The 27,268-nt window shown below is 47.2% G+C and overlaps 3 protein-coding genes across 3 annotated transcripts in view; 2 read left to right on the top strand and 1 right to left on the bottom strand.

Annotated features, from left to right (window-relative positions):
- ADAMTS7 (ADAM metallopeptidase with thrombospondin type 1 motif 7) overlaps nt 1-8,041 on the top strand; it is a 56,058-nt gene extending 48,017 nt beyond the window's left edge. Inside the window, 2 exon segments of the mRNA XM_088522374.1 lie at nt 5,117-5,234; nt 7,927-8,041. Of these exon segments, the coding sequence (XP_088378500.1) occupies nt 5,117-5,234; nt 7,927-8,041 (233 nt within the window).
- A 678-nt stretch (nt 8,042-8,719) lies between these two features.
- Nucleotides 8,720-14,686, bottom strand: CIAO2A (cytosolic iron-sulfur assembly component 2A). The gene is made up of 5 exons (XM_010217351.2): nt 14,506-14,686; nt 12,102-12,266; nt 10,927-10,976; nt 10,049-10,094; nt 8,720-9,038 (listed from the first exon to the last, which is right to left on the bottom strand). The coding sequence occupies exons 1-5, from the start codon at nt 14,630-14,632 to the stop codon at nt 8,941-8,943; spliced, it is 486 nt and encodes a 161-aa protein (XP_010215653.2). The 5' UTR covers nt 14,633-14,686; the 3' UTR covers nt 8,720-8,940.
- A 483-nt stretch (nt 14,687-15,169) lies between these two features.
- The window catches only part of SPG11 (SPG11 vesicle trafficking associated, spatacsin), a 31,360-nt gene continuing 19,261 nt past the window's right edge, over nt 15,170-27,268 (top strand). Inside the window, exons 1-17 of the mRNA XM_088533525.1 lie at nt 15,170-15,378; nt 15,755-15,939; nt 16,592-16,819; nt 17,385-17,562; nt 18,152-18,289; nt 19,012-19,469; nt 19,697-19,842; nt 20,444-20,576; nt 20,942-21,097; nt 21,921-22,102; nt 22,269-22,445; nt 22,693-22,764; nt 23,177-23,304; nt 23,969-24,144; nt 24,677-24,884; nt 25,360-25,563; nt 26,440-26,546. Coding sequence (XP_088389651.1) covers nt 15,170-15,378; nt 15,755-15,939; nt 16,592-16,819; nt 17,385-17,562; nt 18,152-18,289; nt 19,012-19,469; nt 19,697-19,842; nt 20,444-20,576; nt 20,942-21,097; nt 21,921-22,102; nt 22,269-22,445; nt 22,693-22,764; nt 23,177-23,304; nt 23,969-24,144; nt 24,677-24,884; nt 25,360-25,563; nt 26,440-26,546 — 3,085 coding nt within the window. The remainder of the gene's footprint in view (nt 15,379-15,754; nt 15,940-16,591; nt 16,820-17,384; nt 17,563-18,151; nt 18,290-19,011; nt 19,470-19,696; nt 19,843-20,443; nt 20,577-20,941; nt 21,098-21,920; nt 22,103-22,268; nt 22,446-22,692; nt 22,765-23,176; nt 23,305-23,968; nt 24,145-24,676; nt 24,885-25,359; nt 25,564-26,439; nt 26,547-27,268) is intronic.

The raw sequence follows: 27,268 nt of genomic DNA, 5'->3' as shown, positions 1-27,268 counted from the left end.
AGGGAAGAGTTTCCTTCTCTTCCTGAAAGCCGCGGCGTTCCGGCACCCGCGAGGCCGGGACGGTCCCGCCGGGAGGCCAGCGCCTTCGCCAGCTCCACTGGAGCCGCCGCGGTGCCGAGGACGTGGTCCCTGTCCGGCTGCCGCTGCGCCCGGCGCTGCGGGTCCTGGGGCAGGTTGGGTGCAGCAGCTGAGTCCAGCCGGGGCCAGAAGAACAGCCGGACACGTGGGAGCGCGCAGATCCATGCGGAGGAACGCGCGGGTTCCGGATGAGAAATGCCGGGAGCGCCCTGGACACACCCCAGGGCAGGAAACGCCTCCTGGAAAGCCAAACATCTCCCCCTGCCAAGCCGTGAGGAGGAACGAACCTTTCGCATGGCAGGAAATCACAGATGTGCAAATCCACAAGCAAAGAAAAGCTCCCAGAAAAGGCACGAACACAACGTACAGCCTCTCCTATGCTGGAGGGCGTCTTCCCTGCACAAGATTAATGAACTCGCGAGGATTCGGATGTTTATGTTTGAAGTACAAGGAGACTATCTGTAAAATGAAGTGCGATGATGCCAGCAAACCCCAGCGTTTCTGTCTGTGAGCAGTTGTGATCATGTGGGACTTAAGCATGCAAATAACCAGGGTAGAGTTTAAATGTTAAAAACACGATCAGATGAATTTTTGAAAGAGGCAGAAGAGATCAAACGTAAACAAACATCTCATTGGTAATCAGCTCTCTTCACTTAAAGAAGGTCACAATTAATTAGAAGCAGAATCCTGCTATGTCACTAGGTTATAAATTAATTGATGATTACACAGATGTTATTTTTAAACGTGCCTATAATTTTGCAGCTGCATCCAGCTGCGAGCACAGAGATAAGGCTGTCTGTGTCCTCAGATGGCTCCGGCACTGGCGCGTGATCCCCTGGCACACGGATGGGCCCTTGCCGTGTCCCGGCACGCCGGGGACATGCACTCGGGTCCTAACAACGTGATGGGAGGCAGGAGGCTCCGCGTGGCGCCGCGGTGCTCCGTGGCCTTTCTGAAGCCTCCTGAACTCTGTGTTTCTTTGGCACAAACCATCGTCCGTCCACTGGTGTCTGCGTTTGCGCGGGGCGAAGCGAGAGCGGCCGCCCTGCCCGCGCCCCGGCAGAGGACTGCGAAGGGAAACCCCTCTTGGGATGGACACGGTGCGCTTTCCAGCGGGTGGAATTCAGCTCCTGGGCCCAAATTCACCCGCCCTCGCCCGGACATCACCCTGCTGCGTCCCCCGTCGCTCGTCAGCGCGTGGCCGGCGGGGAGGAGAGCGGGGCAGGGCGGCGAGGACGGCTCTGCTTTGGCGACGGCTCCCGGGCGATAACCCGGAGCAGGTTTGCAGGAGCAAAGGCAGGGGCAGACAAGGCAGCTGGGAGATAAGGCCGGCAGTTTTCTCGGGAAAGGTTCTTGCTGCCCGGCTTCCCGCCATGCTCGGAGCTGCTACACCCACATCAGCCGCTCCTCTCCCCGGCTATTTCTTGTGACTCAGCTCCAGAAAATAGAGAGGGGAAAAAAACATAGTCTGCTTATTTCTGTGCTATAATATTACACTGAATTTTATATCCATCTTGGAAAGGAGCTGGGAAGCGGGTCCCACGTGAGCGCTCAGAACAACAGAAGCCTCTTTATGCAGCAGGTTGGGAGCTTTCGCGGCACAAAGGCAGCAGCCCCTTTGTGGCCAGCAGGATGCTCGGGGGAGGCAGGGCAGCGGCCCCAGGGATGCCAAAGCCGTGCGGTCACCGTGTGCGCGGCACGGCTTTTGTGCAGGAATCGTGCACGGGAGAGGAGAGGAGAGGAGAGGAGAGGAGAGGAGAGGAGAGGAGAGGAGAGGAGAGGAGAGGAGAGGAGAGGAGAGGAGAGGAGAGGAGAGGAGAGGAGAGGAGAGGAGAGGAGAGGAGAGGAGAGGAGAGGAGAGGAGAGGAGCCCTTTGTGTGTCCTCGGAGGGGACCCGGCCCGCTCGCCCCGCTCCGCTTGAGGAGGGAGCAGAGCAGGAAGAGCAGGAGGCAGCGCACGGATAGAGGAGCCCTTACACACGCTCCAGCCACCAGTCGAGGTGGCTTTACAGCTCTAGCCTGCACTGATCCCACCTTGCTTTTTTGCCCTCTTGGAGCATCCCTGGATCGATGCCGTGTTGGTTTTTGCCCCCTTGTATCAGCTAACCATGGAGAGACGGGAGCTTTTGTTTTTTGCATAATGTGTGTTTCCAAGGCGCAGGTTTTCGAACAGCGGCTCCGCAGCGGGCCCTTCTCTTGGGGTCAGTACCCCAGTGCTGCAGCGTGGAGGTGGCCCACGAGGACCTGCTGCAGAACGGCCGTGCAGAGAGCGCAGGAGGGGACCGGGCTGCGCCCCTGGGCACCGTCCGCGCTCCGCTCAGCCTGGAAGTGCCTCCCAAGTAATCAGCAATTCCACATCATATTCCATCTTGATTGAAGCAGGGAAATGCAATTTTTCATGGCTCTGTGTATGGCTCAGTTTGCCCACAGGGCATACATGCTAGAAATAATTGCAACAAATTCTAATTTTCTCTGTCGTTTGAGCGTGTAAGTCTGTATCCTACTCGCAAGGCAGGGAGGTAGTGCCAAGTGAGTCACTGACCTCCCATTATTCACTACTGTCAGCACCAGGAGTCAGCAGGGTTGGTGCTCGGAGCAGGATTCCCTGTTTTTACTAAATTGAGGAGCGGTGAATGTCACACATGTGAGATCTGTCTGTGAATGTGCTTGCCCTGGCACTGTCGTTTCGGACATCCGTATGGATACGGTGGTTCCTATGGAACAAGTTGATGCAAACACAGGAACAAAGCAGTGGATGCAGGTGCCTTGCTCAACACTTCAAGCTGGCACAGCCCAGTTCCAGTGAAACACTTGGCCGCTGAGGGGTGAAGTAGGAAAAAAAATGTAATAATCATCCTGCGCGTGGAACGGCAAAGGCACATTTCCTTCCCCGCATGAGAACAGCGGAGTTTTGCTTATTTTAATGCCTGCATTCTTCTTATGTCAACAACCTTGGGTTTGATAAGCTGCTGCGAGGATGCTTCTCCTCCCCTCCTCCTTGGCAAGCTCTAAATAGCTTTATCCTTTGGGAAGCGCAGCCTGGCCGGGGCTGTGCGTGCGGCACGGACAAGCGGGAGGTTAAAAGCGCCCGTTTATCTGGCGCGTTGCTCGCTGGGCAGGGCCGCCCGGAGCGCCGGCCGCCTGCGGGAGCCCTCGATAAGAGCCGGTCAGGGAGGAAGCACGGCCTAACCCGGACAACAAAAGCTTAACCCTTGCTTGAGGCGTTGGAGAGCATTCCGCGGGCGTCAAGGACGGGTCTCCTTGCTGCCCTTCGGGGCTGACGTGCAGGCCAGGGGCTGGGCCTTGGACAGGGGTTATTGCCTTCCTGGCTGCCCCTTTGCCCAGGCTGTGTCGTGTGGGGGTCCAGGTGGTAGATCCTGATTGCTGGAGCTGCCCGGTGCTGGAGAGATCCCCGCGCGTTGGAGAGAGCCCCTCTCCATTGGAGAGAGCTCCGTGAGAGCGCGGGACGCTGCCGTGGGACCAAGGAAACTCCTTCAACAGCGAGGACGCCGGGCTCGGCCTTGAGCCCTGGAATGTGGAGACAGGACCAGGAGCGAGGCAGCGGGGCTCGGCCAGGCCAGGGAACGGGGAACAGCCCTGCATTAAACTTGGCTCCCTGCGCCGCTTCTCGCACTCCTTGTGCTCGTCCCTGGGTCTTCAAATAGAGGCCTCAGTAGCCAGACACCGTTATCGCTTTTAATCTTTGTGTAAAAAAAAATAGGAGCAAAAGAATTAAAGAATCTGTAGGCGCAGAATGGCCACTTGCTCAAACCTACTTTGCTGCAAGAAGGTCACTTGCTTGTTGCAGAGTCAATGCAATTGGAGAAACTTTGGATACGGCACGTTGGAATTGATTTTGTGCTTTGGAAAGGCACCCACGAGGCCTTGTCCGGCCTCCCATTTAAGCAGAGTGTTTTTTTCTCCCTCTCCCTCATTCCTGAGGAGGTGGAAGAGCCGCTTCCATTGCTTACGAGCAGGGGGACCCCTTCGGTCCTGGAAATGACAACTTGGGTCCGTCCGCGGACGCGCAGGTGCCGGGCTCCATAGCCCACAGCTCCTCCGGCGCCGCTCCCAAGGGCCCTCGGGCCGGGAGCGAAGCCGGAGCCCGGATAATACTCGGTAAATTCGGAGCTGGCACCGGGAGCATCGCAAAGGCCAGAGGTCAGGAGCTTAATTCTCCCGTTTTGCCAGCTCAGCTCCAAACTCAACCTTTCCTTGTTTTCACAAAACCTGTACCAGGAAGTTTATCTTTCCCGAGCATGAAAGTGAATGCTTAGGTCTGTGTGGCAGAAGCTTAAATGAAATTTAAAGCGACTTCCTCGCCAACTTAAAAAAACAACCCCAAGAGTTTGGGTTTTCAATTTCCGTGTGCTGACTGAGCCTGGGGTTTAACAGCTCTGCTTTAGGCTGTTTCATTAGACTAAAATTTGGCATAAACTTGAGACTGGAGTGGATGCTCAAATGAAGTGTTAGGCTTATAAAGAAAAATGTTAATAGCCAAAATAACATGAAAAGGATTAAATGGAAATTTGATTAATTCCTTACGGGCCCTCCCTGAGGAACTCAAACATTAAGTGCGGCAGAGAGTGCCCCAGGGAGCTGCTTGGATTCCTGACGGCACGTGGCACGTTTTCCACGGAGCTTCCGAACTCCAGGCACTTTCCGCTTGTCTCTGCTCGCTGCAGCTTCCCGGGAGCATCCCAGCCCGGAGCCGCCGCTGCCTCCTGCCTCCCTGCAGCTCCGAAGCAGCGATCCGGAGCAGGACAGCACAAATCCCGCGGGAAGCCTGTGTCCAGCGGGGATGAGTTACCCAAAGGTCTGGCATCAGCCTGGAAAGGGCCTCACCTGCCCTTGGGAAAGGCGACGCCGGGATTTAATTTAACCATTTCTGGAGGAAGCGGGATGGGATGATGGAAATTTAATGGGGTCTTGGGGAATGTAACGGGCTCTTGGGGAATTTCACGGGCTCCTGGGGAATGGCAGGAGCCTTCGCGGCCCTTCCCGCTCGCCGCCGCTAACGCTGTCCCCTCCGCCCGCAGGCCCCGCGTGCCGGCGCGACCGCCTGAGCGCCGCCTTCTGCCGCACGCTGCGGCTGCTGGGGCGCTGCGCGCTGGGCTCGGTGCGCGCGCGCTGCTGCCGCGCGTGCCGCCGCTGAGGGCCCCGCCGCGCACGGAGCCGCCATGGTGCTAGCGTCCCTCGTCCTCGTGGTGTTGGCAGGCCAGCACGGAACTCTGACCCTTGTTGTTATTTTTATATAAAACAAGCATCTATCGTTCCACCAGTGTAGCTGACCGTTTTGATTCGTTTTTGTTGGTGGTGTTTTCCTTAACGGACTCGAAGCCGGCAGCCCGGTTTCCCTATTTTACGTTAAAATGTTGATGCACTGATGCCCGTCACCGTACGTGGGAATCCGAGGCTCCCGCCACGCTGGGAGCGCCCCGATCCGTGGGGGATCAAGGGGACCGGCCCAGGACAACAGGCACGAGCGAAGCATGAACACGGCGTCGGCCCTCGCACGGGTGCATGGAAGATCCCGAGGGATTTGGACGGCTGGGAGCACCACGCTGGAGTTGCACACGCTGCTCCCCTGCCTCCCGGAGGCACCAAGGGCCAGGTACAGCTTACAGGATGGTGGTTGGATAGCGTGTTTTTTGGTGCTCTTACCAAGCTAAAAACTTCTGCTTGTATAGATCCATTTTTATTAAGGTTAGTGCACTGTTTAACTCGGATATTGTCTGAGGAGAGGCACCCCCAGGCTCCGTCCTGCCTGCTTGGGGGCCATAGTGCTCCCGTGTTTATCCCGAGTCCTGGGAAGGATTTGCTCCCGGGCCGGTCCCCAGGGAGGGCTGGGGGCGTTTGGGTAGCGCTCCCCTTTGCCGTTGTTCCTCCTGCTGTAGAAGACGGCCAAGCCATGGGAGAGGTTGTACGGAGCCGCGCGGAGCAGGGGCGAGCCCAGCACCGGTCACGTTGTGCAGTACAGGCGTGCAGCCCGACGCGGATTGCTTGCCATCTTCATTTGTGCTGTTGGAAACAACCATCACCCAACTGGGGAAATTCCTGTGTGTAATTTCTGAGTAAAACCCAGCCCCTGAGTTCCCCTTTCGTGTCCTGTTTCTTTCAGCGCGGTTGGGATTTTTGTGTTTGAATTCATCCCTGCTCTCCTCCTCGCTGGCATCGCTGCCCCACGGATCCATCATTGGATGGAGCCTCTGCATGCGCCGGGTTTTAACGGGTGCAGCTCCCAGGGGGTTAAATTAAACCCTTAGTGCAGGGTAAAAAATGAGGGGTCTGCATTTTCCCCTCCCTTGGCAGACTGAGGGGCAGCCACGTGGGTTTGGAGATGGAGAGACTTATTCTGTCCTCCAGGCCCTGCCCCATGGGGACAGTATCCACCATCCGGGTCATTTTAGTGTCCATACGATGCTTAAGGAGAATTTTCAGGAGAACCTGCCCAACACAAAAAAATATTCTCAGCTAACAAATACTAAATGATATTAAACAGATTGGTTTAAATATCTCATCCCAGTGGTGTTTTAGATTAAGACTTAAAGATCCCAGGAAGACACAAGATATAGAAATGGGTGAGGTTAGTTAATCCAAGTTTGCCTTGGGACACGAGCAAGGTCTTAGGGCTTTTCTCCTTACCTGGATGCTTTCGCACCAAAACCAACCAGTTCTACACAGATCTCAGAGCATCGCCACGAAGAGCCAGGCTGGGTGCTCCAGAGGGCAGAGATCCAAGGGAGATGCAGGGAATCGAGCCGGGAAGCGCGCTGGGAGCGAGCAGCTTCCCGGGGGAAAGCAGCTTCCTGGGGAAGGTTCTCACAGGCAGAAACTGCGGAATGGGGGACTAAGCGATAGAGGTGGCGCTGGAGCCACCTCCCCCGTCCCCAACGGCAGCAGGGACCCGATAAGGGACATTATCTGTGTCCCTGCACGATGGCACCCGGGGCTGCTGCTGAACGGGCGGGAAGAGCGAGCGGCAAGAGCGGCAGCACGAGTGGCAGGATCCGCTCCCAGCCCGGCTGCGCCGAGCGGCACCGCTTCCCGGGACGGAAAAGAAAGGAGGAAAAAGGAGGAAGAGCCACAACCCGGAGCGGAGCAAAGCTCCCGCGCGGAGACCTTTCCTGCACCAACGCTCCCCCTCGTGGGAAACGCGCCCCAACGCTGGAACGCTGCTCCCTGCGTCCGAGGGAAACGGGCCCGAACGCTGGAACACTGCTCCCTGCATCCAAGGGAAACGCGCCCCAACGCTGGAACGCTGCTCCCTGTGTCCGAGGGAAACGTGCCCAAACGCTGCTCCCTGCGTCCCCCGAGGAAACGCGCCCGAGCGCTCGCAGCCCTCGGCGCTGGACTCCATTCCTCACCTTCTACCCCAGCACAAGCCCGATGGCTGCTCCGCGCCGAGGCCGGCGCGCCCGGGGTGCCGCGGGCAGCGGCCTCCCTCCCGCCGGGCCCCTCCACCTCCCGGGGCTCCGCAGGGGATGTCAAACCTCCCCCCGAGCAAATCGCTGCCTCCTCCTCCAGGGAAAGGAGGATTCACAGGCAGATTCTCAGCAGCAACGGGGAAACCCGCCCTGGAGGGGTCCTGCGCAGAGGGGGACGCGTAGACAGCGCCAGCCGTCACTGCTGTGCACACCTGGGTGTCCAACGGCTCTCAGTGAGGACAACACTGCTACTGGGTGTATGCAATTCCACAAGCAATAGGAACTCCTGCCGTAGAAGAACTCTATAAGATCTTCTTCTACAGATCTTCCTCTGTAAGGAAGCAAATAAACAAATAAAGAGGAGAGAGAAGATTGGCGTTTAGAGAAAACAAAATGATTCTCTTTATGACACCGTGTTCCAGTCCTCAGGATGCTTGCACTACACAAGAGTTTTCCATCACAGACTTTTCCAGCTCCTACTTTGCATTAGCTGAACTCCTCAACGCCCAGCTCACCGTCACCAAGAGAACACTTTAAAATCAGGAACTGCCAGACAAGAACTTCCCAATTCAAACAACAACACGGGGCAAAGGATGTCACTGGGGCTCCGTAGCTATGGGGATAAACTGGAACCATCCCTGATAGCAGTACAAGTGTACGGACTCTTCTCCCTCATTAACTGAACTAAACTTCTCACCCTGCATCCGCACGTTGACGTGGCCAGGCAGTTTTTGTCTTCCACCAGACCCCACGGCAGGAAACGCCTCTGACTTGTATAAAAAGATCTTAAGCTGAGTTTCACAACTTGGAGACTGTAGTAGTACAGAAATCCTCTCTGATTAGGAAAAAAAAAATCCATTAAAAATATTTGAAGGCCATCAAGTATATAAAAAATGTTATTTAATTTTTTAAATAGATATTAGGTTGAAAGCACCCATTAAAACTTAACATTATTTTCAATTTTCATATTTTTCTAAACAATAAAGATGAAATGTTTCCTTCCCTAACAGGGATCAAAATCCAAATTTAAATAGCATTTTAAGCTCAAAGTGACATTTCAGTACAAGAATCTGTTTTTATTTGTATAGTGTTTTGATTAAACAATGCAGAAATTTAACTTGCAAAACTGAATTAATCTATTAGTCTATCAGAAGACAATACAGATAACTTGTTTTGGTTTTAGTGAGATAAAATATTTTTCTGGACACAGATATAACAAACTCTTAACACTATACATTCACTTTATTTTAGAGACTGATTTATCATGACTTAAATCTATCTTATAAACATTTCTTTTTAAAAAACATGTGGAAGATAAAAAAAAAAAAAGAACTCAAGTATTAAACTCAAGGCCTTGATCATCATCATTATTATTTTCTTTTCTTTACAAAGTTTTAACAAAAGTATCAAAATGACAACTCTGGTTATCAGAGCGGCTAGTCGGGCTCGGTGACGCACTGCTCCACGATCTCCCGCAGGTTGGGATTCTCCATGGCAGCTGCTACTCTTTCTTTATCGTTGATTTGCTTGTTGACTGCAAAACATGGTGCAAAAGGTGAAGTCAGAAGCAGTCGTGCTGAAGCACTGCATGTAAAGCAGCCCCACACCATGAGCAGTGCAGCCAGCGCACGCAGGGACGTGCTCCAAGCCTACGGAACAGCCTCTCCGGAGGGCAGGAAGGGCTGTTGCCGCATGGACACGTTGTGTTAACTTTCTTTGCCACTGGCCATTTGGGCAGAGCTTCAGGCTTGCAGGGTCTCTCCTAGAGCTCTGTGCAGGCCCACGCTCAAGGGACACGGCCTGAGCAAAGGATGGATTATGTCGTGGAATAGAAGGACGAAAGAAAACACAAAGATGCTCCAGAGCCAGGAGCCAAAGGAAACGGGTGCATCAGGAAACTTGGGAACGGAGGCAAACGGAAGCTCAGTCACACAAGAACATACATCACACACCAACTACTTCTTCATACTTTTCTAGCTGAAGAAAGCAATATGAAATACAACGATAGCATGTCCTAACATCAAGTATTACATTTGCAACAAAGTAATAGTCTGAATTTTTCTAGGTTTAATTTCAAGCTCTGTAATGAAAAGGGCAGGTGTCTCCCCTCCCTGTAGAAAGATTTCTAATGCTCAAGAACTGAAAGAGCCTGGGGCATTGCCTGGACAAAGCTTTTAACAGCTACTGAACACAGTGACTGACCACAGTCCTGCAAGCTTTATTTTAAATATTGTTTGATCTTACTATCTTAGCTTCATGATACCAAAAATATACATTTCTCAGTCACAAAATTCCTCACATTTATAATTCAGCAGCCTATTAGCAATTTTTTTTACATATCTCAACAGCTTTAAGAAATAGGGTTTTTGCAAGCAATTTACCTTCACAGTACCGATACAGCTTTTGCATCAGCCTCAACTGCAGATGTCATTTTAAAGCTGTAACAGCATCTTAGTTTCTGGGAAGGACAGTAAGGAAAAGGCCTTCCCAAAGGACCCAACTCTCAGTCTATTCAAGCTCCACTCATTCTTAAGCTCTACTTACTGTCCTCTTCAGTGGAATGTGTACCCTCGGATATGTAGATTTCCAGCTAGAGAAGAGATCAATACAGTTAGATACACACATCAACAGTTAAATATATTCACTACTTGAAGACATGTAATTTAGACTTTTAAAAAGCTCACGGACAATGAAATGGGACCAATGGCAATAACTGATCTTAAGATTGAGTGCAGTTACAAGGCAATCTCCATCTCACAGCCACCAACTACTCCAAAACTGCAGGGCAGTTTCTTCCTCATTGGTATCAGCTGTGTGAAAGCATAACTGCATTTAGGCTACTAGAAACAGGGCAGTTTCTGGTAGAGGAAAACCAGCAAATCGGCACTATTTTTCCACTGAGATCTCTGGTGACCACAATTCAGGAAGAATTTGTTTCGAAATCACCAGAATTGCAACAGCCACTTTCACAAGTCAAGCACCCTTGATAAGACGTTGCGCAGAATGGACTCCTGTTACGCTTGGATATGTTGAAGGAAATGAATAGTGCCTTCTGGCAATAGTATGACTTTGTTTCATCAAAATATTAGCTTTAGAAAACACCCTTCTCTCCACTGGGCAAGAAATTGAATGATTAGTGGCAGGAGATTTCTTAAAAGCTGGCCTGTTTCAGAAGTTCACCAAAAAGAAAGAATGTCTTTTGTAAAGAAAATGAAGAATCACAGTTATTCAGCAATTCCCCAGGTGCTACACTGAACTGTGACATTCCCTCCCTCCATGAGCAAGTAACAGATTTTAGAAAAATCCTCTTCTGCTATAGCCTGCAAGTCACTCGAGCCTGCAACGTGCCCTCCTTCGAGGAAAGCCCAGCACTTAGCACACGTTCATGTGCTTTCATGCAAGTTCCAGAGCAGATACTTTACCTTATGTCTAAAGGGCAAACATCTCTGAAGTTTTATTCTTAAACAAAGGCCTGTTAAAAAAAAAAAAAAAAGGAAAAAAAAAAAGAGTTTTGCTTGTCAAGTTCAATGTTTGAGGTACGTTTTCAGAGGATACAGATTCACAATCAAAAACACCAGTATAACTGACAGCTTTCTCCTTTGTCCTGCTGAGCAGCACAAGCCACAGAAGAGAGAAAATAACCTTTCTCAGCCCCTTTGGAGACAGCTTCTCAGCTGAGTTTATAGCTGCTTTACAGGCTTAGGAGGTCGTCAGGCTCTTAATCCTCTCTAGATACATTCAATACACAAAAATCATTATTTCCAGCTTTCCCCTGCATTTTTAAATATAGCTTGTTGGTGGTCACTGTGGATCCATCAGTACCAAGGAAAATGCTTGCTTTGTGTCCTGGCATTTGTTAAAAAAATTCAGCATAAATTGGTTGAAATTATTCCTGGCTGGCTATTGCTTTCTACCTGTACTTCACCTTTTACAGATGGCAGCAACGGTCTGTTTTGGTAGCAAAAAACACATACTTTTGGAGTAAAGCTTTTAATTCATCTGAAATATTTAAGATGGACTGAGAAATCTTACTAGTAATATATAACAGCAAGAGTTTTTAATCCTGGTACATGTAAACAAAATATTTCAGAGAACAGACATCTGCTCTCACCACAAATAATGAGAGAGAGAAGAAAAAGAAAAAAAGGAAAACTAAGCCAGTGTAGATTTTTCTTCAACTTAAGTGTTTTCAGAATTCTAGGAATTCATAAACTTCATTATTTTTTGAGCATGTGTGAGCAAGGCTAGGGGGAAGAGTCATGAAGATGCAACTTTTTTTTTTCTTTTTAATTTAAGAGCTGAGAAATTTTCAATTTAACATTACCAGAATAGCTTGGAAGCAATAAAGAATCCCTCCTTTTATTCTCCTAGTAAATTTTGAGCGCTTCTTTTCTTGAAGAATTTGTCCAAGTTGATAAAACAACATCTTGAACATCCTCATACTTCTCCATTTTTTGTATTGTTAACAGATTTTAAGATAAAATTTCAAGTTAAATTGCTGGCAAAACAATACTGATTACTAAGTCTGATCTTGTTCAGATAAGCCACAACTAACCTTATATTCATTATGAGAGTCTTAATGAAACAGAAATCTTACCAATGAGAGTAGCTAACGAACAATGAGGTACTGTTGGTGTAAACCTGATGATAACCAGATACTCCTCTTCACCGATCTCCTGGACTTCCACACAGCTTTCCGTCACCACTTCCAGTTCTTCCAAAGTATTGGGCTTCTCCGGGTCCCGGATAGTACGGATTATATCTAAAACAGAAGACAGGACACCACGATAAGGAAGCTTTCCTATATTGGACACACAATATTTTTTGTAAAGAAGCGGAGCTGAGAACAGCAGCAGTGCATTATCTCAGGAGTTACATCAGGACTGGGCAAACTGAAGCGTTTGTTGTTCATTCTGAACGTGCTTTTCACATACAAATTCTAACTTGCTATCGCTTTTACAATCCCAGTAACAAATTCAAATCAGAACATGTCTATTAAAGGATATATATCAGCTTTAGATTTACGTGTGATTCAGTATTACCTACAGACAAGGTGAACATAAATGTGATATTTCAGGTAAGTTAGATTTTTAAAAACCTGGAACACAAGCAAACCTATTAATAAGTAACTTTTCACTCCCACCTCCAGTTCCCTGCCTGGGCCTCCTAGATGCCATCTTAAGGAAATCACCTTGAAATCATCTTAAGGAAAGCCAGGACAAGAATAATGCACTAATCCATTTTTATCCGTATCAGTGATGGGTAATCATCAAATGTGATCATTGCCTTAGCCAGTAAAAGGTGAGGATCAACTAAGTATAAAACATCTTTATGGAAAATGGTAAAGAACATTGCTGCTTACAGAATACTTTTCATGCGTTCTGGATTGGTTAAGAAGCTTTCCTAATACAAGCAATCACATTTATTGTCACTATTTCCATAGATCTAAAGCCTTTAAAGTGATATTCAGAAACTACAACATGTGACAATAGAGCACTGAAGAATAATACACAAGACAGTACATGAATTCTGTAAACTTAAGAACCTGAAAAATGAGATCCTGCATTTCAATGTGCTTGCGGATAACGTAGGATATAAGCAAAAAGAGTGAGAGCACAAGTGTGTGCACATCTGCACCACGTCCCCGGCATGACCACACTAATTCTCCCAGAAAGGCCAGACCTAAGAAGCTCCCTGCTGTCACCTTCTCTTTCTGCTGCGTACGCTCTTGTTCGCTCCTTAGAAGTGCACGTACAGGCAGTTTTGCTATAAATAAGGTTACGGAAGTGATAGGGGTTAAGCTGGGTCGAAAATTGAAGCAAAAAGGGACAATGCTTCCAAGCAGCGGCAGCAACCCCGTTTTCGGAGCAGCCCTGCCGACGGTCCCACCACGGAGCCCCTGCGTTTCCAGGCGGGTGTCGCGCACAGCGGACGGCTCCGGCGGCTCCCCGGGCGCGTGGAGAGCCCCGGCTCTGCCGGGAAGCTGCGGCCGGCCCCGGCACGTCCCGGCTCCGGGACAAGGGGCACGGATTTCGCCGTGGTGCTTCCAGGCGGGGCTTGGCCCCTGCCCAAGGCCTGCAGGCTGCAAGAGCGGGGCAGACTTTGCCAGGACAGTTGTAGAAGTTGCAGAAGAAGAGAGTTTTTAGGACAGTTACAGAGGAACTCACCTCGCCCTCCTGCAGGGAATATTCGAACCCTCTCGACCTAGAAAAACCTTTCTGCAGGGTTGGGAACCACTTGCTGTGCAAAGCGAACTGCCATCGTTTAGACCATAACATAAGACCCGTGATGGATGAGAGAACTTAGCCCCTTCCCTATTTTTTCGAGGCATTGCTGGAGCTGCCCTGCAGCCTCCAACGTGTTTCAGCTTCCTGCACCTGCACCACGAGGACGTCACGGTGCCGAGTTATGAACCTGGAAGCCCCCGCAGGCGTTCGGGGTTCCAAAGAACCGCTCACCGTCCCCTCGGTTACGGCCGGCATCGTGAGGGCAAGCAGCAAATGAGCAGCTTGGCTCCATTAAAATGCTTCCTAGGAAGTGGATTCACACCCCAATTCATCAGACTGCTCAAAGATATTTCACTTTTTCCATAGTTCTGGCACTTTCCGTACAAACTTTTAGCTGGCCCGTTTGGCTAGGCTTGTAGAGCTGAACTACAGTGTGTTACAGTGCACACACCTACGGTATCTGCGTGTTCCTCAAATTCTAACACATTTCTTTACCTATTTTTAATTCTTTATTCTTTTTCTGCGTGAAAAGCCCCCACAAGACAAGGGGTAAGCGCTCCCTCCATCAAGCACCAGGAGAGACAGAGCCCAGGCGGCTCTGCCCTTCCAAACCTGCCAAGCGGCATTCCCAGAGACGGGAAAGCTGCTAAAGCCGGGGCCGTTCAGCAGCAGAACCGCCCGTTTGCTGGACAGGGGGACCTCCCCTGCGGAACGCGCCCGGCTTCCCCGCCGAGGGCCCCGCACCGGCCGCCCCCCCAGCGCCGCGACAGTCACCGTAAACCTCGAGCGCCTTGTCCTGCTCCATGGCCGGCTCGCGCGGGGCATGGCAGCCGCTACGGAGCCCGGCGGAGCGCAGCACCCGGCCCAGCGCGTGCGACAGCAGCGCCAGCACCAGCGACATCCTCCCGCTCCGCCATGGGCGAGCGCGGAACGGGCCCGCGCGGCCACCGTCCAGCAAGACCCACCCCACTCCGGCCTCCGTCACCGCGGGGACGTCTTCCCGGAGAGGGGCGGGGCCTCGGCTAGGGGGCGGGGCCTCGGCTGGGTACGGATTTTCACGGCACTAATTCCGTGGGCGGGGGTTACGGCCCCGCCTATGGGCGGGGTTACAGCACGGAAGCCACGCCTAGGGGCGGAGCTATAGCATCGAGGCCCCGCCCAGGGGTGGGGTTATCGCGTGGAGGCCCCGCCCGTGAGCGGGGCTAATCTCATCGAGGCCCCGCCCGGGGGCGGGGTTACAGCACAGAGGCCACGCCCAGGGGCGGGGGTTATGACATCGATGCCCCGCCCGGGGGCGGGGTTATCGCATGGAGGCCCCGCCCACGGCGCGCACGCCCTCGCCGGGCAGGGGCGACTCTGTCAGCTGAGCGGAAGGAGGGGCGGCCCCGTCCAAGATGGCGGCGGGCCGGGGCGGCGGGTGCCGCTGAGGCCGGGGGCGATGGCGGCGGCGGCGCGGGAGCTGCGCGTGCTGCTGGCGCCGCTGCCGGCCGGGGCGCGGGGCTGGGCGCGGGGCGCGGAGCGGCTGCGCCTGAGCGGCGGCCCGGACGCGCTGGGCGGCCTCCTGCCCTGCGGCCGCATCCACCTGCAGCCGCTCGTGCCCAGCGGCGGCCCGGCCCCCGGCCGCGTCCTCCCGGGACACTGGGCCGAGTAAGTGGCGAGCGGGGCGCTGCGGGCGGGCCGGGGAGCCCCGGGGCGGCAGGAGGCCCCGGGTGGTGCCCTGAAACGTGGTGCAGCCCCTAAGTCCCCAGCCGGGCTCAGCAGATGGAGGTGGCGGTGGCCCCGCTGCTGTCACCCCTCCTGGCAGGGCACCGCTGCACGTGTTGCAGAGCCATGGAAACGCCTGGATCCTGGGAGCGGGTGATCCCCGCAGGCTGTGCGGGAGGCGACGTGTCCGACGGGATTGGGAAGTTGGGATCTTTCCTGCAAGATGAACGTTGCACTGCCCGTCACGAGCTTCCAGCATCGGGCAGGGATGGGGTGAGGGAGGACGAGGGAATAAACACACTGGGTCTTGTATCTTCAGCTTCATGTGGGAGAGCACAGAAGACTGTGACCTGCAAGTGGACAAGGCAAGAATACTGGCCCTTAGTAAAAGCCACGAGCTGTTTCTGTACGAATACACTATAGAAGATGGAAAATACAACCAGATTCCACTGCACGGTTGTAAGGAAGATGCACTTAAAAAGTTCCTTGAAGTTAAACATATTAGTGAGTAAATTGCAATGTCTATTCCATATGTAAAAGTTTTATAGGGCTGATTGTGTTTCATCTGCTGAAACAAGTGCAGCAAGACTGAGTGTTTGGAAAGGGTAAAATATTTTCCCACTGTTTTCTGCACAGCAGTGGTCTGGAGGCCCTGCTGTCTCGAGTTATCCCTCTAATTCTAGATCTGATGGAAGGAGAACAGGGATGGGATTGTTTGCAGATCCTACAAAATCGAAATGGGTGTTTGTGTTCCGTGATCAGCAAATGTAATATGGAGTTAAAAAACATAGTGCAGGATTTAGGGCTTTGATGTTTTTGCATGTTTTTAAACAGCCTCCTTTGCTGAAATATTTTTATTTCTGAAGACAGCAACTTTTATTTAGTATTGACTGAAAGATTGTGTTTTTGTGTCTTTCTTTGTCCTTTGCAGTAGCACATATTAAGTGGCCAGCTGTGTTTTAGAGAACTGTTCAAGTGTTAGTGCTGCAGATATAAAATGTGAGACTAAGATGCCAGGGCTAGGCACACACAAAGCCAAACTTCTTCTAAGTTGGTAGCTGAGGAAATGAATTTGAGCTGATATTTTATTAAGATACATTTACAGTCAAAAGTGTCAGTTTGTTTGCATCCTAAAAGATTGTCTTTAAAATTGCAGGTCTGTCTTCAGTTTGGTCCTCCAAGATCCTGTCTTTTAAGGACAACACAGGCATTCTTCTGCTCAATAACTTTCTTCTTGTGCGGTTTACCTTTCCTGGAGAGCTCTTGTACTCAGAGCAATGTGACTGCTTTACCCTTGATGTTCCTCCGCAAGCTTTGGAAAGAATAACAGATACACATTTCTGCAGGGGAGTTCTCTTTCTATTAGATAGTTCTGGCTGGATTTGTATCCTTTGTGGTAGAGACTAGGTCTATGATCTGGAAGAAAAAACACAGGTTTTGTTTAAGAATTCTGCCAGGGTTTAACACAAGCTTCATTAAATCCTCTCTATTTCGAAGATGCTTTCAACAAAAGGATGGTGGGTAAAGTAGCAGTCATTGTAGTAAAAAAAAAAAAAAAGTCAAAGTTTAAAATCAGAGCTTATTGCCTTCCAACCAAGGTTCTCTGAGCACTGAAACAAGTTAAAGTTACAGTATTCATTGTGTTCATTGTCATTTGTTGCTGTGTTCTTCAGCTTTTAAACCATTTGGTACAGGGTTGCATTAAAACAAGCCCAAAATTCAGAAAGACTTCTGAATTTTACAATAGTTTGTTAAACTGTGTGCCTAGTGTGAAAAGCACTGCATTTTTTTCCAAGATGAATGATAGGCATTAGAACAAGCAAGCAGAAATGCACTTGCAGCGTGCAGAGTTCGTCCCAGTTCGCCTCTAAACCCCGCTTGTGTTCGAGTTGGGAATTCCCTGTCCTCTCCCGTGCGGATTCCCGGCGTTTCCTTGACGCTGTTCCAAGATGTGTTTGACGCGTTCGATGGCGCGCGCCTGGCCCTCGTGGATGTGGCGCTGCGGGACGGGGACGCGGCCGCCCCGCTGCCGCTCGCTGCCATCCAAGTGTCCCTCGATCTCGGCGTCGCCGTCGTCATCGGTTCTTCCAACCGCGCCGTGGCTGTGGATCTGAACGCGTATTTCAGGTATGCTTGCAACAGAATTCCTGCATCCAAATTTTGAGGAAAAACTCACGTTAAGCAATTTCCTAATCTCAGTGCTCCAGCAGCTCAGACGCTGTCAGCTTTGTATACTGAGTCCTGGCTCTGAAAGGTCAAAAGTAATTTTTAAAAATCACTTTTCTTTAAAGATTGCCAGTTTGCTTCTGTTTCTTTCTAAAATAGGTATAGAGGATTTTTGTTTTTTCTGGGCTGTGAGCTGTTTGTTCCTGCCAATGGTATTTGGTAGCACATTTGGAAATACTATAGGCGTGGGATTGATAAACTGTTCTGTCACAGCTGTACACTTTCTGCTTGATGAAATAGGCCCAGGTTGTAATTTGGAGGTTGTGCTTCTCAAAGGAAATAACATCAGGTTTTGGCGGTTTATGTGGACGTTTATGTGAATGATGCTCATCTGAGAGGAATTTGCTTCTCTGTGATAGCTCTGATTTTTTTTTTTGATTTATTTCCAATTTCAGTTGCATCTTTGCGATGGAATGGTTAGATATGAAAGAAACAAAAACTTAAATTATGAGGTAGCGAAAACTAAACTTCTGTATTTCTTTCTTTGCAGACAGTTTCCTAAGCATTTGCTGTGCAAGGTGGATCCCGAAAGTCTTCCACTAAAGGCCCCCGAAGGACTCGACGAGGACGACCTTGCTAGTTCTGATTACAGCATGGAGCTTCTGTCGTCACCTTTTCGGACTGACAGGTACAGCGTGACGGGACCTTCCCAGGAGGGCTGCGTTCTGCCTCCCGCAGGGTAGTGAGCACTGAACTGCCCAGGTGTCAAAACTGCAGGTGTTACACAAGGAATCAAACGTGTGAAGGCTCGTCCTGCTTTAATGGTAGGATGTGGCAGGAGAAGGACCAAGACAACTGTACATGTGTCACTGAACAAGCTCAAACAGTAGTTACTGTTTGCTGAATGGGAATAAGTTTGGGCCAGTGTTGGCAGATTTTTGTTTCTTTACAGTTTACTGCATGTTTAATGCAGATGAATACACATGCACTTCAAATAACTTTTTCTTCAGGTAAAACATTTTAACTATGTTGCAAACTTTAGTAATGGAGGAATTGAAGTCATAATTAGTATTATTAGTATTAAGTGAAGGCAGTAACTGTTCACTCCCATGAATTCATTTCATTCTACTGAAAATATTTTTTAATTGAGAGTATTTTCTGTGAAGAAAAGAAAAGGCTTCCAGTCAAAATACTAAACTTAGTGGACTTTATCAGCTAATGTGATTGTTCTACTTGACTGCAGTCAGTATTTGAATAGAAATAAACTGGGGACATGCTAAGGCTAGATTACAAGATGCTGTGTGTAATCTGTAAATCTAAATGTGTATTATTTGGCTGACAAAGATTTAAAAGTTGATTGTCCTGACATAATAGCTGGTATTTTAGGTGACTTGTTTTCCTTCGTGCCAGGTCCTGGAAAGCACACTTATCCTCGCTGAGTGATGCAATCAGGAGGAGAAAACCAGACAATCCAGACTTCGTGTACGGCAGTTTGCCTTGGTACGAGTATCTGCCCCATCTGGAATGTCACGAGTCCCTCCTGTACGGAAGCTACGAGGCGGCCGTGGCCGCTGCAGCGCAGGGCCCCACGTGGGACCCTTCCAAAGAAGCAGGACACGACGGTGCAAGGAGCTGCGATGGGAGGCAGCAGTGGGTGCAGATCCCTGCCGAGGGATCCCCGGAGCTGGTGAAACTGGAGTGTAAATCTGTGACTGCCTTTAAAGCGCTGTTTGTGCTCTTAACAAGTGACCAAGAATTGACTGTTGCTCTCTGGGATTTAGCGTCACGAGATGTGACTTACCACCACTTCGGCAAAAACTGTGTTTATGTGGATTGTGGAGAAGCCCCACTGTGTTTACTTCTGACAGGTGAGATTCGTTGTGGTTTTTCTGATGTTAAAAACATTGTTGTTTGCAGTGCCACTCTTTCCCGTCTCTCACTGCTGTTTGCTAATTTTTAATGCATTCCGGATGAGGTAAAATCCAAGTGGAGCAACTACAACTTGGTAGCATCATTTTGAAAGAGAGACAGCAGGTATAAATGTTGCTATGTAGCAACTTGCTTACATTAATTGTCATCTGATTCTTCTATTTAGAGCATGGTCTCTCCTTGGTTCTGTTCGGTTTGACTCAAGAGGAGTTCCTGAACAGGCTGATGATCTACGGCAGCGCGGGGGTCGTCGATGCCGTGTGTCACCTCAACGGCTGGGGACGATGCTCCATTCCTATGCACGCGCTCGAGGTAAACAAGCTCGCCGCTCAGCTGAGCTTTGCCAGGCTCTAATCCCACTTTTAGAGATCGCTGGTTATAAAGATATCCCACCAGAAGCCTGGGGCTCTCCAACAGCCTGAGCACCCCGTCATTCAGTGCCCAGGGGCAACATTTGCAGTCACCCTTGGAGAGCTGGGGAGAGACATTTCGTGGAGTTTTGGCAGGGGGATTATTTTGAGGGTGGGATGGTAAGTAGGTGGTTAGGGAGCTTTTCCGTAGCAGTTTAAAGTTGCTGGCAGCATATTCAAAGTCACGATTCTCACACTGTTTATTTTACCTCCCTGAGAAGACTTTAATAAACTGCTGAATTAACATTGTCCCTTCAAAACTAGAGGGGTAGGGTTGTCTGCAAAACCTACCAGAGGAGCACGGCAGGCGTTTCACCAATAACCGTGTTAACTGAAGCTGCGGTTATGCCCACAGTTTAAATGTCTTTTTCTTTTTTTCCCCTACTTGTGTACTTAATCACTGAATATGGAGGAAAACATTAGCATTAATTGTACAATATGCATTTTTAGAATATATGTAGAATATACATGTAGAATAATAGTGTTGCTGCATATTTGTCTAGGCTGGTTTGAAGAACCGTCAGCTGGACACAGTAGACTTGTTTTTAAAAAGCAAAGAAGGTCTTTTCAGTCTTTCTGCAAGCGGCTCTGGAACTGAGCAGACTACTGAAAATGCGTCTCAGGTATTCCTGAAAAGTGAGTAAAATACTTCAAGCTACATTGAGGTTTAAATGTGATTACCTTTCTGCTTTTGGGGGGAGCGGGGCATTGATGGTAGTCTGTTGACTTACCTTTTGTACGATGCTATATTGTGGCTTTTCTGCTCCTGGAAAATGCAAAAAGTAGTGTATGAGGTCTGGGCTTTGGCTGTGTTCTAATATCTGCATTCCAAGATCTATATTCCAAGCATTTTGATATGAAAGCAAAGCATGTTTCCCATATTTTTTGACAGATGTTAGAAGATCTTAGTAAGGGTTCTGATTTACGTCTGTGCGTGAAATAATCCATCATAGTGTAGGATGTACATGTTTAAACTTTTTTTTTTTATATAAATATTGCAGATTTGGAAGAGCTAAGGCCAGCCTTGAATTTGCTTTACTCAGCAGTCAGAGAAAATGATTTGGAAACTCAAAGCAAGCACTTCTCTGAGCAGCTGCTAAACCTCACGTTGACCTTCCTTAACAAACAACTTGCAGGAATTTTTGAGCATACAGAGGGTAAGAAAACTAATGTGAAATCCCCTAGTAATATAGTGTGTCATTGTTTAGCTGGAGTGAGAACATCCTGGTTTTTAGACTGAAAGCCTGAATTTGCTTAGAATTGACAAAAACCCTTGGGCTAGAGTTGAGTGAATGAAAGACGTTATCTAAGGAGGAAGCATGAGAAATTAATCTGAATATAACATGCGTGTTGGCCTGAACAGCTGTGATATAAATAGAGCCTTTTGATGAGGCTTTCAGGTCAGACTGCGTGTTTGGTTGTAATGGGGCTTCTGGGTGTGTAAGAAGGGGAGAATTGGCCTCGAAGGCCCTCCAGGTTGCTTCGTGTAGCTGGACGTAGGGCACTGAAATGCTCCTTGGCTCTGTGTGACTGCCTCAGCGGGACGTTTTAGCGGGGGGACCAGCAGGCCACACATCCTAAAGCAGAATCGGCTTCTCTCGACAGTAAAAAATGTAGGCCATTGATTCTTGGTTTTAACATTCTTTTTTCAGCATGATTTTGCATAGTCTGCACTTCTTAGTAGATGAATATTATGGCAGAGTGTCCCTGCATTTTTAAGAGGACTCATTTGGCTAATAAGTAGTGGACTTGATTAAAAATCCTTTTGTCCTCTGCTGGTCCCTGGAGCAGGGGTATGTCCGGGGCGCTGGTTGGGTTGTGACTGTGTCCCAACAGGGGTGGTCTGGGAACCTGAAGTCTTCTCTGCCCTGAGCTTTAGTTTATTAAAGCAGGGAGAATGCATCCAGTGTTGATAAGCAGCGGGAGTGCTGTATTAATTATTAATTTCCATTTAACTGATATCCTGGGTGTTCTCAGCAGAACCTGATGAATACCTGCAGAAGGCTGCGCGCATTTTATCGGATTATATTATTGACCTCAGAGCATTTATGAAGCTTCCTCGAGTGCAGACGAGTGCCGTGAACGCAGGAAGTGATCTCGAGGAGGATGAAGACGTGCTGGTAATAGAGGAAAGCGAGAAGTGGGAGAAACTAGAAACAGAGGTAAAAATGCATAATGGCTTTTAAAGCGTTAGTTAGAATGTATCGAAGGATATGATTAATATGAAAATGTCTGCAAAGGATTGTGAAAAAGTCAAAATAGGGAACAAAGTTAGTAACGTTGTAGATTAACAGGGTCACTTTCTTCCAAAGTATTCTTCTCTTCCAGGAAATTATTGCCGATGCCATTTTAAGCAACAGAGTACCTGAGGCCCAGGCCTTCTTTCATATTCGTCAGCATCCTGCTGAAGATATTACAGAATTTATTCAGACAGGTTTGAATTTGGTCTATGACCGTCTCCTGAAGGGCAATACCGAAGAGGCCTCAAAACTTCTAAGAAACATGGTGAGAGTTGTTCAATAAATATACTGGTAAATCTAAACCCTTCTTTATGACAAATGAAGTAAATGTGTGTGTGTGTGTGTGTGAGAAGCAGGGTCTTAGCTTTCCTATGTTAGGATTCTACCAAATGTATTCTGTACAATTAAGAAAAAGTTTCTGTGCTTTGCAAAGAAAGCAGATGTTTTTATTCTGTCAATATACAGCTCTGTCTGTACTGTTTGCGTTCAGATAACGTGTTCTTTTTTGGTAGGGATTTGATGTGAAGAAAGAATTGCGAAAGATATGTTTCTACACGGTTGATAAGAATGTGCGAGATCTGCTGGTAAGTCCTTTTAAGGCCTTTTTTGTCTGTCTGATATTCTTGGCTCTGAAAACTTTCTGATTTACACAGAGAAAAATATTGTGTTGAACATGCTTTCAGCATGGGAACAAGCTGGGTTTGTTTCACCATCCGTGAAATGTAGCTGCCACCATTGACATACCTAGGGTCTTTTGTATTTGCAGTTAAAATGCCATTTCTTTATTTTGGTTCTGGTCTACTTCTCATCTACTTGCACAAAGTATCAAATCCTGGCCCTCTTGAAATTTAAATATAAATATATTGATTAATGAACCCACCATTCTTTTCGTATAGTTTGTTAACTCTTTACACTTGCATAATTATTTGCAACTTTAATATATGATAAGTAGAGGAAAAACTGTAACTGGAGCTAATACTTTATTTTGAATTAAAGGTGAAAGTTTTAGAAGAAGAAAATTATTTTTCCGAAAAAGAGAAGAGAATGATAGATTTTGTGCATCAGGTTGAAAACTTTTATTCGGAATCCCTCCAAGAAAATACAGAGATTCAGACTTTCTCTAGGTAATCTGGCTTATAGATTTAGAATTGTTAATTAATAAAGTTAATAGACTTTAAAATATGTTGGCTTCTGGGTTCCATATGATTTACTGCATTGACAAATTCAGTCTTCTGTAACGTTGTTTGTGTCATCCAGCTCTTCGTTTGCAGAAGTAAGGATCGGTAGAAGAATTTATTACTTTTTCATGAATGTGACAATTGCTGTCATGTTCTTTCCAGACTAAGTCATGACTTAGTATTGTTAATGCAGTGGAGGTCTTCTGTTCGTGTTATCCACATAAATGAAGCATATTTAATAGCTAAGAATATTATTAGAATTGTTGGTCAAGTGGAACTTGTTGAGGTGGAATGCTTGCTCCATTTTTTGATATGATATCCATAACATAGCAACATTATGTGACTTAGAGAAACTTCTTACTGATTGTTCTCTTTTTAAAATTAAACAATTTTAAAATGTTATCATACTTACTATTTAGTGTGTCAGTTTTGGAAGAGTTATTCTTTGCTGATTGTTTTTCTATGTGCTGTCACTCTTGACTGAAATAAATCCCTCTACCACTTCTAGAGCTCCCTTCAAAAAGCAACTAGCAAAACTTACTGATCCTTTCATCATCTCTTGTTTTTTAAAGAGTAGTAGAATATGTATTAATGGAAAACTTCATTGCAGTTTCACGAACTGGAGAAAGGAAGATTTTTCCAGACATACAGCTGTTTTAGACTCATTCCTGAATTGTGATAAACCTCAGGTTCACAATAGAGAATTCCGGGTGATGTTTGACTGGGCCCAGTGGTGGGATGAGCTTATTCAGGAAATGATTCTTCTCCCCAGAAAAACACGCGAAGGCAAGTACTCGAGAACTAAAGAGTTTAAGAAAACGTGAATTAAAAACTTGAGAGTCTTTGAGGTACTGTAATGTGGCTGCGTTGGGATGGCAGTGAGACAAGCAAAGCTCTGTGCTACCCAGTAAGTCACTTAGTTTTTGTCAGTGAAAAAGGCTAAGTTGCAGGTTGAGTCAGAAGCAAACTGTTCTGCCTATTGTGTTCTGATGGCCGTTGTGTCTTTCTTGGAGAGAAGAGGTGGAACCAGCTGAAAAAACGACTTGAAATTTGTTGTAAATGATATAACCCTCTATGTTTTGTAAAACTAGTTACCAGGTAGTGTTGTATTTAGCTTTTCCACTGTAGATCTCCAACTATCTGTAGCAGTATCCAGTGTTAGCAACAGTATTTAGATGTAACTGATCATCATCATCTTTGCAAAAAAAAAAAAACTAGTTCATTAATATTATATGCACGTATAAAGAAATGTCAATATTTCCCTAAATAGTGATTGTGAGGATTTCTTCTTTTTGTGTGCACTTTTTTAAAAACGCAGAATTGAAGAGCTGTAACCCTGCGGTTCTCTGGAGGCATCTGACCGCCCGGCATGACTGGCTTAGTCTGTGTGCATGGATCGAAGAATCTGAGCCCCACCAGGCTTCACGTGGAGCAGAGAACTGGCCCCCGCTGACTCCAGACATTGTTGACAAAAACATGTTATGTAGTGGCTACATGAGAAATGAAATATTAACCAAACTGGCGAGGTATGTTCCCTTCCTGAGTTATGCTAATTCTCTATTTTATGCAGAACCAAAATCAAATTATTCTAGAAGTACATGTTAATAAAATCCTCCATACGTATTAATTTTTGTATAGTATTTGGTGCCCTTTTTTAAAACAGCACGAATCCTTTAATAAATTTAATCTTCTGCTTGTACTTTCAATGCTCTGAAAGCAGTTGAAATGCTCCCAAAAAGATTATATTCTTGCTGCCCATTTTAATGTAATATTTCACCTTTTGCACCTCTTTCTCTCCAGTAAATGATAGCATGTAAGATACTGGTAGAGTGCTGTCAAAATTTGTGTGTTTTGGTGTGTTATGCTTGCCTTGGTAATGCAATAATTTCCAGAAGATCTGCATTCTTGTTTTGAATTCAAAACACATTTCCAAACTTCTGAAAGAGATAGCGGCCTCATCTGTGTGTATCCTTTTTCTTTTCTTTTTTTTTTCTCCGATAGAAATGGAATTTTTGTTCTTTCTGAATTAGAAGATTTTGAACTTCTGCTCCAAAGATTGTCTTACCTTGGGGGAGTAATGCAGAATCCTCACCCTGTTCCAAAATACAACACTGCAAGTGGTTTGGACTTCCATACGCGTTTTGTCCTTCACTGTTTAGAACGTAATTTGCAGTATCTATTATACACTTACTTAGACTATTACAGGTATGAACACTTTATTCATCCACCAAATTACATGCCTATTTGAATAGTAAAACACAACCTTAATGACTTTTTCCTAGGACTTTGCTGACTGGCAAGAGAGACTGCTCAAGTCACAGCATCGTTCCATGAAAAGCTGGGGCTGTGTCTTAGATTTCATGCTCTATTTTGAAGCTTTATTCCTGTTGTCTTGTCATGATTATTTGCCTGTCAGCCAGTAAAGGAAACAATTATATGTTTAATGAGTAAAACTGTAAGGAATGCAATCTTGAGTGAGCCAAACTAACTTGTTCTTCAGAAAATATCTCACTTAAGCACAGATATGGGTTTATTTGCCAGTGCATTGGCAAATGAAGGAATTTCTGGTTTCCATCTAAATTAGGACTAGTTGGAATTAGAAGAGGAGAAAGAAATGCCAAGTTTTGGAACTGTCTGTTTACTTTGCATGTAAAAAATGCCTCGAAATAAAAAATTCTTAGTTGTAATGCCAATCTCACAGTGCAATTGAGTAAGCAGGTAGAAGTGGGATAAAGGAAAGCCCACAAATCACTTAAATTAGTTCCATGAAATATTCATACTATACAAAGAGTGCTTTTTATTAATTGAGCCCCTTCTTTGGAAACTGTTTGGGCTCGTCAACCTAGAAAATACTACTTACATTGCAGAAGCAAGCAAGCAAGCACAGCCTTAGGGAAGGGAATTGCCAGAGATGGCATGAGTTGGAGCTGCACGTCTTGTATTGATGGGTGGCAGGGTTTGGCTCTGTCATTATAATGAAAAGAATCCCTCTATCACCCAGTGAGATGCTCACTGAGGCAGAGGTGGCGGTTTCCATGGATGAGTATTGTGTTTTCACTGTTGTTTTCAACTTGTTTACAGTTTAACTCCTTCAAACTGTCCTATTTTGGATAACAAGGAATTGCATGAAGCTCATCCCTGGTTTGAGTTCCTTGTGCAGTGTCGAGGGGTGGCCAGTAACCCACGAGGTAGGAGCTAGGGCCAGTGTCTATACTGCTCTGGGTTTATCCGCTGTTCTGCTGCAGACTCTTTCACCATAGTAATTAATTTAAGAGATGAGGAACCAATGCACACACACACACACTGAGGATAACTCCTACTCTAACAGTTCTGAGTATTGTACATGGAGGTTTGGAGACTGTAGATATGTCAGCATTGGTTTGTGTATGAACATCCTATTTTAATAAAAGGCTGACCAGAAATGAATGCACAAGAAGTGAATACACATTAAAATTATAGCTACTTCCGATGTTCAGGTGCTTTTTGGCTTCCTTGCTCCTTAGATTGTCTTCACTTGGTTCACAACATTTTTTAGTTAACTATTGAAAATCACTAGATTGTGCCCTTAATTTACTTAACTCTTTTTGAAAAACCCTTTGTGTTTTGAGGAGGCACATATTAATAGGTGATAAAAGTAATGATCAAGTACAGTGCATTTTTTTTTTCAGGAAATGTGAGTACCATTAGTAATGAAATGCAAAAATGAGGGACTTAATCCAAATGAATCTTTATAGGTAGAACTGTATATTAAAGCTTAATACAAACTAAAGGGGCTTGCCTGTGTTGTGAGTGACCCAAGAAAATCTCCACTATTAACAACAAATACATAGAAAATTCAACCTGTTTCTTAGTTATAGAACAGTTTTAAGCAGAAATGAATAATAGCAGGGTTTTTTGTGTGTTTATTTGT

The sequence above is a fragment of the Tinamus guttatus genome, unplaced genomic scaffold (assembly GCF_059628265.1).
Source record: "Tinamus guttatus ecotype Peru unplaced genomic scaffold, ASM5962826v1 Tinamus_guttatus_pri_ptg000004l, whole genome shotgun sequence".
Taxonomy (NCBI): Eukaryota; Metazoa; Chordata; class Aves; order Tinamiformes; family Tinamidae; genus Tinamus; species Tinamus guttatus.
This window is presented reverse-complemented; position numbering and strand designations above follow the sequence as displayed.

Bases quoted from the DNA above. Each gene is read 5' to 3' on its own strand.
- CIAO2A (XM_010217351.2), bottom strand. From the start codon at position 14,632: ATGTCGCTGGTGCTGGCGCTGCTGTCGCACGCGCTGGGCCGGGTGCTG. The intron at 10,977-12,101 runs GTAAGATTTCTG...TTTTTTTAACAG, and splicing joins TTCGTTAGCTACTCTCATTG to GCCTTTGTTTAAGAATAAAA. The intron at 10,095-10,926 runs GTAAAGTATCTG...TCTCTTCTCTAG, and splicing joins GTTTGCCCTTTAGACATAAG to CTGGAAATCTACATATCCGA.